Source organism: Aedes aegypti, chromosome 3 (assembly GCF_002204515.2).
Source record: "Aedes aegypti strain LVP_AGWG chromosome 3, AaegL5.0 Primary Assembly, whole genome shotgun sequence".
Lineage (NCBI taxonomy): Eukaryota > Metazoa > Arthropoda > Insecta > Diptera > Culicidae > Aedes > Aedes aegypti.
In genome coordinates, this window is record NC_035109.1 from 405,266,775 (window position 1) to 405,280,587 (window position 13,813).

Genomic DNA, 13,813 nt, shown 5'->3' on the forward strand with positions numbered 1-13,813 from the left:
GCAACAACGATCCATCCTGCTTGGGCTTCACGAAGCACTACCCAGCAAGACGCTTGAAAACAGGGGAAAACATTTTCTCCGACGACGAAAACACGCGCGAAACTGAGAACAAAACCTATCCGACGACGCAACAACGATCCATCCTGCTTGGGCTTCACGAAGCACTACCCAGCAAGACGCTTGAAAACAGGGGAAAAAATTTTCTCCATCGACGAAAACACGCGCGAAACCGAGAACAAAACCTATCCGACGACGCAACAACGATCCATCCTGCTTGGGCTTCACGAAGCACTACCCAGCAAGACGCTTGAAAACAGGGGAAAAAAATTCTCCATCGACGAAAACACGCGCGAAACCGAGAACAAAACCTATCCGACGACGCAACAACGATCCATCCTGCTTGGGCTTCACGAAGCACTACCCAGCAAGACGCTTGAAAACAGGGGAAAAAATTTTCTCCATCGACGAAAACACGCGCGAAACCGAGAACAAAACCTATCCGACGACGCAACAACGATCCATCCTGCTTGGGCTTCACGAAGCACTACCCAGCAAGACGCTTGAAAACAGGGGAAAACATTTTCTCCGACGACGAAAACACGCGCGAAACTGAGAACAAAACCTATCCGACGACGCAACAACGATCCATCCTGCTTGGGCTTCACGAAGCACTACCCAGCAAGACGCTTGAAAACAGGGGAAAAAATTTTCTCCATCGACGAAAACACGCGCGAAACCGAGAACAAAACCTATCCGACGACGCAACAACGATCCATCCTGCTTGGGCTTCACGAAGCACTACCCAGCAAGACGCTTGAAAACAGGGGAAAACATTTTCTCCGACGACGAAAACACGCGCGAAACTGAGAACAAAACCTATCCGACGACGCAACAACGATCCATCCTGCTTGGGCTTCACGAAGCACTACCCAGCAAGACGCTTGAAAACAGGGGAAAACATTTTCTCCGACGACGAAAACACGCGCGAAACCGAGAACAAAACCTATCCGACGACGCAACAACGATCCATCCTGCTTGGGCTTCACGAAGCACTACCCAGCAAGACGCTTGAAAACAGGGGAAAAAATTTTCTCCATCGACGAAAACACGCGCGAAACCGAGAACAAAACCTATCCGACGACGCAACAACGATCCATCCTGCTTGGGCTTCACGAAGCACTACCCAGCAAGACGCTTGAAAACAGGGGAAAACATTTTCTCCGACGACGAAAACACGCGCGAAACTGAGAACAAAACCTATCCGACGACGCAACAACGATCCATCCTGCTTGGGCTTCACGAAGCACTACCCAGCAAGACGCTTGAAAACAGGGGAAAAAATTTTCTCCATCGACGAAAACACGCGCGAAACCGAGAACAAAACCTATCCGACGACGCAACAACGATCCATCCTGCTTGGGCTTCACGAAGCACTACCCAGCAAGACGCTTGAAAACAGGGGAAAACATTTTCTCCGACGACGAAAACACGCGCGAAACCGAGAACAAAACCTATCCGACGACGCAACAACGATCCATCCTGCTTGGGCTTCACGAAGCACTACCCAGCAAGACGCTTGAAAACAGGAGAAAAATTTTTCTCAGACGACCATGAAAACACGCGCGAAACCGAGAACAAAACCTATCCGACTACGCAACAACGATCCATCCTGCTTGGGCTTCACGAAGCACTACCCAGCAAGACGCTTGAAAACAGGGGAAAACATTTTCTCCGACGACGAAAACACGCGCGAAACCGAGAACAAAACCTATCCGACGACGCAACAACGATCCATCCTGCTTGGGCTTCACGAAGCACTACCCAGCAAGACGCTTGAAAACAGGGGAAAACATTTTCTCCGACGACGAAAACACGCGCGAAACTGAGAACAAAACCTATCCGACGACGCAACAACGATCCATCCTGCTTGGGCTTCACGAAGCACTACCCAGCAAGACGCTTGAAAACAGGGGAAAAAATTTTCTCCATCGACGAAAACACGCGCGAAACCGAGAACAAAACCTATCCGACGACGCAACAACGATCCATCCTGCTTGGGCTTCACGAAGCACTACCCAGCAAGACGCTTGAAAACAGGGGAAAAAATTTTCTCCATCGACGAAAACACGCGCGAAACCGAGAACAAAACCTATCCGACGAAGCAACAACGATCCATCCTGCTTGGGCTTCACGAAGCACTACCCAGCAAGACGCTTGAAAATAGGGGAAAACATTTTCTCCGACGACGAAAAACACGCGCGAAACCGAGAACAAAACCTATCCGACGACGCAACAACGATCCATCCTGCTTGGGCTTCACGAAGCACTACCCAGCAAGACGCTTGAAAACAGGGGAAAAAATTTTCTCCATCGACGAAAACACGCGCGAAACCGAGAACAAAACCTATCCGACGACGCAACAACGATCCATCCTGCTTGGGCTTCACGAAGCACTACCCAGCAAGACGCTTGAAAACAGGGGAAAACATTTTCTCCATCGACGAAAACACGCGCGAAACCGAGAACAAAACCTATCCGACTACGCAACAACGATCCATCCTGCTTGGGCTTCACGAAGCACTACCCAGCAAGACGCTTGAAAACAGGGGAAAACATTTTCTCCGACGACGAAAACACGCGCGAAACCGAGAACAAAACCTATCCGACGACGCAACAACGATCCATCCTGCTTGGGCTTCACGAAGCACTACCCAGCAAGACGCTTGAAAACAGGGGAAAACATTTTCTCCGACGACGAAAAACACGCGCGAAACCGAGAACAAAACCTATCCGACGACGCAACAACGATCCATCCTGCTTGGGCTTCACGAAGCACTACCCAGCAAGACGCTTGAAAACAGGGGAAAAAAATTCTCCATCGACGAAAACACGCGCGAAACTGAGAACAAAACCTATCCGACGACGCAACAACGATCCATCCTGCTTGGGCTTCACGAAGCACTACCCAGCAAGACGCTTGAAAACAGGGGAAAAAATTTTCTCCATCGACGAAAACACGCGCGAAACCGAGAACAAAACCTATCCGACGACGCAACAACGATCCATCCTGCTTGGGCTTCACGAAGCACTACCCAGCAAGACGCTTGAAAACAGGGGAAAACATTTTCTCCGACGACGAAAACACGCGCGAAACTGAGAACAAAACCTATCCGACGACGCAACAACGATCCATCCTGCTTGGGCTTCACGAAGCACTACCCAGCAAGACGCTTGAAAACAGGGGAAAAAATTTTCTCCATCGACGAAAACACGCGCGAAACCGAGAACAAAACCTATCCGACGACGCAACAACGATCCATCCTGCTTGGGCTTCACGAAGCACTACCCAGCAAGACGCTTGAAAACAGGGGAAAACATTTTCTCCGACGACGAAAACACGCGCGAAACTGAGAACAAAACCTATCCGACGACCATTTGTAGCGTATTTACACACATAAACAACAAATGAACACAGGTAAATGAATGACCAAAATGAGAAATTAAATGAATTCTTATCGTTAATTTCGAACTTTCGTAAGAATAATTATAAATTAGCAACTTTCGAAAATTTCGAGATCTGAAAGTCCCAGGCCAATGTTAACATGAGCATAGGAGTTCGATGACTTACCTCCAATTTGTTTTAGTGATGAAATATTTCTAAGCAGGAAATATTCACTATCAGCACCAATCTAAATACAGCGGTACTATAGATAAATGGTCATCAGGTAACCACAAGACGAGCGCTTTGTAACCTCGAATGAATACCACATATCTCACTAGATATTAGCAAAAGAGAGCTCAACACAAAGAACGTCGATGTATTTACACATTTGCACGACATATCGCTACTATGATCGCTTATATTGAAGTAGAAATATGTCAATATGCATATCTACACGTACAGTGAAAGCAACATATTATTACACATATTGTTACAAAAAAAACACACACAAGCTGACGATATCGGCCATTAGCCAAATTGGCAATAGAGAAAACTATTTTTCCACTTATTCCACAATAGTTTCAATGCTTTGAACAAAACTCCAACCGATTTTGATGGCACTACATTGGATTCTATGTAAATGCTATTTTTCTATTTTTAACGCACTACAGCCTTGCTGAAAATAACTCTTTTTAAATGGAGCATCTTAAAGATACGTCCACTACCCACAAGTCCACGAACGAACCTACTAACATTCCAAGAACGAGCAGTAAGCCAGGAAGGAAAGCGCAACATTGGTGGAATGACGCAACGAAAGCAGCAGTGAAAGCTCGCAGAAAAGCCCTCCGCAGACGAAAACGAACTCCCAAGGACCATGCAGATTGGAGTAACATTAATAATGAGTATCATTACATATTTGTCTATGCAGATGACATAATAATAATTGTCGTTGTCCGAAAGTAATTCGAAGGAAACTGCAAGCAGCCATTCGAGCGGTCGCTAAATGGGCAGAAAACGTTGGACTCACCATAGCTGCTGAGAAATGTTCTGTAACACACTGCTGCACTTTCAGACATCACCCATGGAATACCCCAGTAACAATAGGACATTGTGAAATACCCTATAAAAAGAGCTGCGAATACTCGGTCTCATAATTGACAGGAAATGTAATTTCGAAGGGCATTTCAATACAATCAAGAAGGAAACGGAGTGCAGAATAACAACCGAAGATCTCTCTAAAATATCGTTTGCAGCATAGTTATCAGTAAACTCTTGTATGGATTAGAAATTACCGTGCGCTCATACATAGATTTGATTTATCTCCTTAGCCCAGTATACAACAGAGTAATTCGTCTCACACCTAGCCTACTTCCCAGTCCTCCTACTCTAGCTACATGTGTAGAAGTTGGTGTACTACCTTTCCACTATCTATTACTAATACCGTAGCTCACATATGGAGACAGCAGAAACGTTTTCGTCCTCGAAAAAGCCAAACAACTTCTCACAGAGAATGCTAACATACGTTTCCCTCCGATAGCACAAGTAGGTACATCGGGTTGGAGACAGAAAATGGAATCAACCAGCCTTAACAATTGACTGATCAGTGGGACGGACTATTCGAGCAGGAGATTAAGCTACCAGAGTATCGGCGGTACTCAACCATTTGAAGAACACTAAGTATACCAACCACAAAAAAAATTCACGTACGGATCTAGAGCTAGAGGGAAAGTTGGTGTTGGCGTATACAGCGATAACTTGAGCTTAGCTAGACGGCTTCCAAACGAGTTCTCCATTTTTTCTTCTGAGGCCGCAGCAATTCGTCGTGCTATCAATCTAATAAATGATCCTGCAGTCCCAACCGTTATCCTCACTGACGCAGCCAGTGTTCTTTCAGCATTCCAGAACAGAAACATTCCATCATCCAAGAAATCGAGGCTGTAATCTCATCCAACACCACGCTCTGCTGGATACCTGGACATTGTGATAGCAAGCAGACCGCCTTGCTGACCAAGGGAGAAACTCTAGAATGTGGACCCTTAGCATTCCAGGAATCGATGCACGACGAAGAATCCAACAATGTGTCAACGAATCGTGGCAGCACCAATGGTTCATGAATGGTGACCTTTTTCTTCGAAAAATAAAGGTAGACATAGGGAAGTGGAATGATCGAAAATTGCGCAGGGAACAACAAATGCTATCAAGACTCAGAGTCGGACACACTCGAGTAACGCATCCACACTACATATCAAACACCTGCAGGCCAATATGTCCGGCATGTGCAGTGCCTTTTACTCTGGAACATCTTCTTGTAAACTGCTAGAACTAGAATTAGATAGGACTAATATAAATTTACAAACCAGCATCGCGCACATTCTGCATAACTCATAAATTTAAGAAACAAAATTGATAGCATTCTTAAATGATAATAAATCTTCGAGCCGTTTAGTAAAATACCTGTAAGTAGATGAAAAAACTGAATTTAGTACTATACCATTTAATTCCACTAGAGTTTGTATACGCATATTTTGACCTCAACTGTAAGGCCGTCGTCAGTGTCGTGTACTAGACTCGACTTTTCAGCATTCTTAAAGAACACCGATTTGTACACGAAAATATAATTGATGTTTATAGTAATAAGTTAACTATATAAGTATCTGAAGAGGTGAACCAGCGTTCGGCTGAAAGCCTCTTAAATAAAGACAAAAAATATTTTCTCTCCGCCCCAAAATCGTAAAATTGTGTAAGAAGATTGAAAATTTAAAATTTTAGGTCTAAAGAGTTAATGGACGAGTTTAAACATGGAACCTAACTTGGATCTATATCTTAGACCAAATTAATTAATTAAACTATCTTTATTAGAGTTGAATTTTATCCTTGACGAGTTTTTCTCAGTACAAGTTTTTAGGATTAAGCAAAGGATAGGACAATCTATTAACATCCTACTTACCTTTGAACAAGACACACACGCTCGATAAGTCGTATAGGGCCTCGTGCACTCTAAGCAATAAGCTGCAATCCTCACAGCAATAAAACCTTTCGTCAAACATTGTTACCAGGGCTGGGAAAAATTGTGAAATTCACTCTACAGTAGCCAAGCAAAACCAATCACAGTCAGCGAAGCCAGTGAAACTCACGCCCATCGCTTCTGTATGCAAAAGCCTTGAAAATTGCAACCCAAAATTACTGTAGAAAAATGTTCTATTTCCCGCTGCATTTCCCGCATTTAGAGCCTTCAATGACACTAACGTTTTAGGAAATTCATGCACCCAACATAGGCTATTTGATGAGATTCACGTTTTTGAACTACTGTACTGGGAAGAGCCACGTGATTTTCGCGAAATTCAAGCCTACTACTATTACCATTCCCAGCACTGCTTGTTACATTTGAAAAGGGATGACAAAAAACTAGCAGCTACCTAGTTCGGGAAATGAGAAACCACCTTTCCTTTGGAATTGTTCTACGGTCTTAACTTCTTAGTTTCTTTGCTCTTTCGCTCGCGGATCGTGAGTCGGTCACAAAGCGACCTTAGACCTTAGGCGAAACGGCCCCACCGAAGGCAACAACGGGAACGGCCACCGCAGACCACTTCAAGATGCTAATCTCAACGTGTACCGCGCGATTGTTCCCGGTGCTCTCATTATGACCTGACGATGTCATTGCGAACAGATGGCCAACGGATGTCGCCACCGGGGCATATCTGCAGGAAGAACGGAAGGGAAAAACGAAAAGTCAACAATGCCATGTCTTTGCTACAACGGCGCACAGTGGTTCGATGGCGGACAAAATCTCAAAAATCAAAAAAGTCTTCTCTGAGAGGTAATATTTTTCTTGGATTCCTTAACACTTTTATGGGTTCAAGCAAATTCATTGGATTCCGATTGTTTTACAGCTGCTGAAGTAGATCATAGACATAATTTTTCAAGAAAACTTTTATTCATTTTTAGCAAAAAAACTACAAAAGTAGTCATTTAAATGAGAGTTTGAGGTTTTGGCCGACATTTGTTTTAGATCGAACCACGGTACAGCGGTGAGATTTTTTCTTTTCCAAATGCATTACACTGGCGGTTTGCTCCCGAAAAGGACACATGAAAACCGCGAACAGAAGGTGGATTTAACAAGGTTCGCCCTATCGTTCTCAGCCAACCGACTCAGGTAACTTTTTTCGGATGTTTCAAAGTCGCTAATGACACAAATCATCGAGCTCTGATACCCCCAACCTTTTGCACAGGAAACTACGAAGGGACAAAGCGAAATTGTGCGTTCAAATGGAAAATTGTTTGTCTGACTTATGCCCAGCACCTTACCTCGCAGGAAGAAAAGCACAATAAAAAATAGCACAACCGTAAGCAGAAACCACAATAAAGAGTAGGCTTTGCTCCGGGAGCGGTTTTCCGCTAGAGTAAATTGGCAATGGAGCACGCCTGGTAGCTTACTGCGATAGGACATTTTCCAACTGTAAATCTAAGCAAGCACTGCTGCCGATGAAGCGGAAAGCAACACGTTGAATCAGTTTTCAAAATCACTGTTTAGACGTAAAAGGATGGCATCGAAAAAAAGGAAATTAAGCATTTCAAATATTTACTTTCTCTTTTGGGATTGCGAGGGATTGGTAGTGATGCTAGTCAAGCGGGAAAGTAAAAATAATTTATCTCTCCCCAAACTAAAAACTGTTGCCAGAGTAAACGAGAAAGTAAATCAATATCGTTACCTTCATCCTTGGATCGAATAGGTACACGATGCTTAAATCCAACCGGAGTATGATATCGCAACATTTTTTTTTATTACGGGTGAAGGATTTGACAACAAATAGAAAATGTAAGGCGAAAGCAACACAGACAGAGCAACAGGTTCAGCATGAACTCGATGGTAAATCCTTCCCAACCGGATTCCTTTGACAAACAGTTGAAACACGATTAAATCGCTAGATGTTTCTTTCGATTTACTCAACTTCGCGGTGGGAACCAACACCGTGATCTTGATTATCCGTGTAAATATTTGAGTAAGCAACCGAGATTTTACCGACAACAAGACGCGAATGGTGAAGTTATTCCAGATTTGCTAAGTTAGCTCGGCAATTAAGCGAGGTGTTTCAGTTAATTAAATTTTAAAGAAGAATTTTTGAGTATTGTAGATAATGATATAATTTTAACATTCATTTTCTTAGCAAATTTGTTGCTCAATGCATCATACCATTTTCCAATTCCACTTCCAGAGAGCCCCATTTGTTCGCGACCAACCTGCCGACGACTGCATGCCGACTCCTGAGCCGATAGTCCCGATAGAAGAAGAGGAAGATGACGAACGATACGACGACAGCGACCAACGCCGCCTTCGATCATGGCAACTGTAAGAAGCGTGAATCATGGCACACCAATGGCGATGCAACGGATCCACCGGGCGGAGGAGGCGGCGACAAAGACGACGGAACTGATCCCGATGGTGGAGGAGGCGGCGACGGCGGGGACCAGACAAAAGAAACGACCTCGCTGAATCCGAAAGGAACGGCGCTAAGCGGGAACAAGGAACGGGCACTCGTGGTAACGCTGACCGGGGAGCGGCGTCGAGAGACATGGAGCCAGAAGGCCGAGTTTCTGTTGGCGGTCATCGGCTTTGCGGTGGATTTGGGCAATGTGTGGCGTTTTCCGTACATTTGCTACCAGAACGGGGGCGGTGCATTTCTCATCCCGTACTGTATCATGCTGCTGTTTGGGGGGTTGCCCCTGTTCTACATGGAGCTGGCCCTGGGGCAGTTTCATCGGTGCGGTTGTCTGACCATTTGGAAACGGATCTGTCCGGCGCTGAAAGGTGAGTGGAAATTGTATCCTAGTTGGCTGTGATTTATCGATTCTATTGGGAATAGATTATTCCTATGATTCTTTTTGTCGTCTACTTGGGAAAGAATGATTGAAAAGGATTTTGAACTTTCATGAAGATATAAATACACATAAGAAAGCGCTGCTTCATAGTAATTTTCTTGTAAAAAGTTTGATGTGAACGTGACGTTTACGGTTTTCAGAACTCTCGTCTTAACAAGCTGTTTGTTAGAGAAAGAAAAATGTTATCCCAGGAACCTATAACGATGATAACTTTTTCGAAGATTTATTTTTTAATATATTTGCACACGATGAAATGCTTTCATTGCGCTATGGCTTACTATCAGTCGTCGTAGCCTACTTCGATCGGTATTCTTTACACTATTTTTCTTTGGAACACATTTCGTAAGAGGAAAGGCGAAAAACATAAGAAAATAGTACTCCGAAAGACAGAAAATAGGAAATCTGTTGAATCGACTTCAGTCGTCAGTTATTCCAGTCAACCAGAGCCTGTGAGTTGGATAGAGACGACGCAATGATGATGGCGCCAAACTGATACCAAAGGTAAACAGTTTTAGGATCAGTTCCGTGCTTCTGCGGATGTAACCATGCAGGAATAAAATGATGAGAAACGATAGGAGAAGAAAAAGCAAACGCCACTCTTTGAAGAAAATTTTCAAGGTAATAAAACACGTTTCAATATCTGACTGACTTTGGTTTTGCTCTCGTCCTATGTATGAAGGATCAGAAAAAAATGGTGAAAAGGCAGCACCGATTTCTTAGCGAACCGGAAAAAGAGTCAGCGATTTTCCCCGTCAGCGAGTCAGGTTATGTGGAAAGTATTTGATTTTGCTAAATGTTTCTGCGAGGCCTAAAGTTGGAGAAATGGGACCACGAGTGTGTGGAGCGTTGAGTTGAGATGATTGAATTTGCTTGTAATTGCGATGACTATGATGCTTCAAACTTTGGTGGCACAGTAGGTGGTGATTTTTTTTTAAATTTGCATGAATTTATCGGGAAGGAGGCTTCAAAAAGTTATCATAGGGTTCTCTACTTTTGATTTCTCGCGGGATTATGCTAAGAAGGCAGGAAAAAAATTGAAAACTTTTCAGTTGTATGTATGTGATTATGTCAACATGCCATCAATTCCAAGTGATTCAAAATTGTAAGCGACCTACTAAGATGCTATGCTCAACACCAAACAAAATTGAAAAATTATGTCCTTGGTAAAAACTTTCCTTTTCAGATCCTTTACCTTCTGCTCGTATCAAAAATATCAACCGATTCCGATCCTGACACAACCGAGAAGGATAATAACTTTAAATTGTTTGTGAATAGACAATTTGCTCGGCATTTATCCTTCCGACCCCGAGAGTTTTCTTGGACGGAAGCTGTGATCGTATTGATTGCCCAGATTGAGCTGGTGCGAAATTGAATTAAATTTGATGTGTCACTTGAACGACTAAAACTCGTTCTGCAATCATCTTCATACGTGTGCTTCGGCTGGAAACCGGAAGGGATAGACACATCTAACGGTACCAGTTTTTGTATGTGGCAATGCGGCGGATGTTCCAATTCGAATCCGTACCCATCGAAGATGGCCTTGAAGATTAGTGCAAAAGTTTAATGGACTCCAATCCGGGGCATCATTGCAGTTGGCTGTGAACTTTTGCCGGTGATAATGAAGAAGGCAATGGGAATTAAAGCCGTTTAGGAACATATTAGGATGTTTTAAAGCGCCCGGTTGAGGGAAATGTGGGCCTTCTAGGATGGAGATAACGTCACCAACAGAGCTCAGTGCACAAATCGTAATTTCTACGAGAGTCGGTAATGCGGGTTGGTGTCCTTTCCACTCTCTGTCGAAGAGTTTCCACGCTTGCTGAGAATATTATATGGCCGTTAGTAGTAGAGTTTATCGTATTTGTGCGTATCACAAAGCATGACGAAACTGTTCCGAGCAATTAATTTGATTTTGCAGAATGATATTCCTATTTCCCCTCTGATTAAGAAAACTGATAAAATCAGACCAAAGAGTAGTTATCCATTGTTCACCCGCTAAAACTTGCTGATTAATTCAAGGCTATGGGATTTCTATTACCGACAATCAGGTCGTAATCCTTGCCGGAACTGCTAAGACTGTCCTCCATACGAGTCGTTAATTTTCGCCGGAAAAAGCGACGAAGGAGAACGTAAAAACATACCAAACAAACATTTTCCGCACTGTCTCCGTTTGGCGTTTGCAGAGGGCTTCTCCCCATCTTTTGTTAAGCACCTCGTTCAACACTTGAGCAGGAAAATAAAAAAAAAAAAGAAATGGAGAAGTGAACAAAGTACCACTTCACCCAGCATTTTGCACCTTCTCTAACCCCCACTTGGGCATGTGGTGGTTACTACGATGACGGTTTGCATCATTCGCAGTAGGCCTGCTGAAATCCGTCTTTGCTGAATCACACCCCCTTGGACCATGTGGTATCAACGCATATGCGTTCTTGGATCCGAGCCTACTTTGACCGGTTTTTATCGTCGCTCTGCGGAAATAAACGAAGCATCAACAGAGACAAATTCGTGTGTGAGGGGACAAAGTGGATGACGACTGGTTTTTCTTTTGTTGCCAGTTGGAGTGGGGGGAGACATACTATATTAGAGACGGATGTGACACATTCAACAAGTGTTCCCCCCAAAGGGGGTGAGTCTAGTATAAGGAAAAGAAACAAAATCGGAGCATGTTTTGGAAGATTTTGTGGACAGACAATAAGCGGAAACACTGGTTTGTTTGAAGTGGGTTATCATACGGTTTTATTTTTCCGAGTATATTTGTTGGCGGGATTATGGTTTAGATGTGAGACTGAGAGGTTTGTGTCCTTCGGGAAATTGTTAGCCAATGTTGTGCAGTTTATTGCACAAAGCGCAAAATTGTACCGTATAATTGTAAGGAATTGTAGATGTTCCATCATGTTTTATAATAGTGATTGATAAATCATATTACAAACCAAATTTCATGAGTACAATAATTGTTTATTGCATTATTTGTATCATTTCAAACATTATATTCATTCCTTTTATCTAGGTGTTCTGTGTTAGGCAGCACTATCATCCCAAATTGGTAAAACTAAATCAATATTGATATTTTGTTAACAACATATTACATTCGGAGAGGAAGCTTAAGAATCATTTCCAAAAGTTTATTTTGAAGCGTCTGCAGAGCTTTATTCGTGGTATTACAACAGCTAGTCCATATTGGTACAGCATATAATATGGCCAGCCTGAAAATTATTTTGAAGATCAAAAGCTTGTTCTTAGGATAAAGTTTTGATTTTCTGTTAATATGTGGATAAAGACATTTTACATATTTGTTACATTTGGCTTGAATGCCCTCAATGTTTTAAAATTGATTTCTTTTATCTAGCATAAGCCCTAGATACTTACCTTCATCTGAAGTGTACGATTTTACAGAAAACATTTGATTATTCTAATAATGTTGTTGGAGAATCAAAGTGTTTTATTATACAATCAAGCCTTCATGCCAAACACTGACGAATGCTAAAAGCGCAGGACCAGTAGAATAGCCTGCAGATTTGGATGTCCATGTCGGAATCCAAACTGTTCATTAGCAAACATTTTCGTTGATGTGGACCATCATTCTGTCATTTAACGTTGACGAATTATAGCTTTTGACAGAAATCGAAATATTGGCACCAGTTCAAATAGGTCTCCAGTGAATCAGGAATCTCCAGGAAACTCTCCAGATGTTCCTTCAATAATTTTTCTCAAAATGTCTCCAGAGGCACTTCGAGAGATTCCTCCAGGAAATCCTTCAAAGACTCCTTTAGGGATTTTACCAGAAATTCCTCCAAGATAATTCTTACCGTAATCTCTACAACGATTTCTCTAGGGATTTGTCAGGGCTTCCTCCAGGAACAACTTTTGTTCACTACTAGATTTTCTAGACCGGTTCCGATAGGACTACGACTACAGAGATATCTTCAGAAATTCCTTCAGGAATTTCGTCAGAAGCTCCTCCAGGGATTCCTCCGAGGATTATTCAAGGAATTTTTGCAGGGATATTTCTAGAGAGATTTCTCTAATGGTTTTGCCAAGAGTTTCGGAAGAAGTTTCTGCCGGAATGCCTCCAGTGATTTCTCAGTAAAATCAGTTAAATACCTCAGGGAACTTTCCATGGAATTATTGCAGAGATTACTTCAAAGATTCATCCAAAGATTTTTCAAGCTATATTTCCTGATATTCCTCCGAAAATTCTTTCAGATAATCCTCTAAGGATTTCCCAAGGAAAATTCATACAGGATGCAAAGATATCTTCAAAGTTTTCTCCAAGTACTCTACGACAATTTCTTCAAGGATTATTTCAGATATTACTCCAGTGATTTCTCCTGAAATTCATCAGGTTGTTCTATAGTGATTCTTCTAGGAATTGTGCCTCAGATTGTCTCCATAAATCGCTCCAAAAATTCTTCCGGAGTTTCCATCAGAAATTCATCTAGTGATTCAACAAGACATAACTCCACGAATTCCTATGAAGATTCTTCAAATGTTTTTCTT

The 13,813-nt window shown here is 42.7% G+C and overlaps 1 protein-coding gene across 1 annotated transcript in view; it reads left to right on the forward strand.

Moving 5' to 3' along the window:
• Nucleotides 1-13,813, forward strand: part of LOC5566685 (sodium-dependent serotonin transporter) — a 114,422-nt gene that overhangs the window by 52,312 nt on the left and 48,297 nt on the right. Inside the window, exon 2 of the mRNA XM_001651042.2 lies at nt 8,656-9,248. Within this exon, the coding sequence (XP_001651092.2) occupies nt 8,738-9,248 (511 nt within the window). The 5' untranslated portion in view covers nt 8,656-8,737. The remainder of the gene's footprint in view (nt 1-8,655; nt 9,249-13,813) is intronic.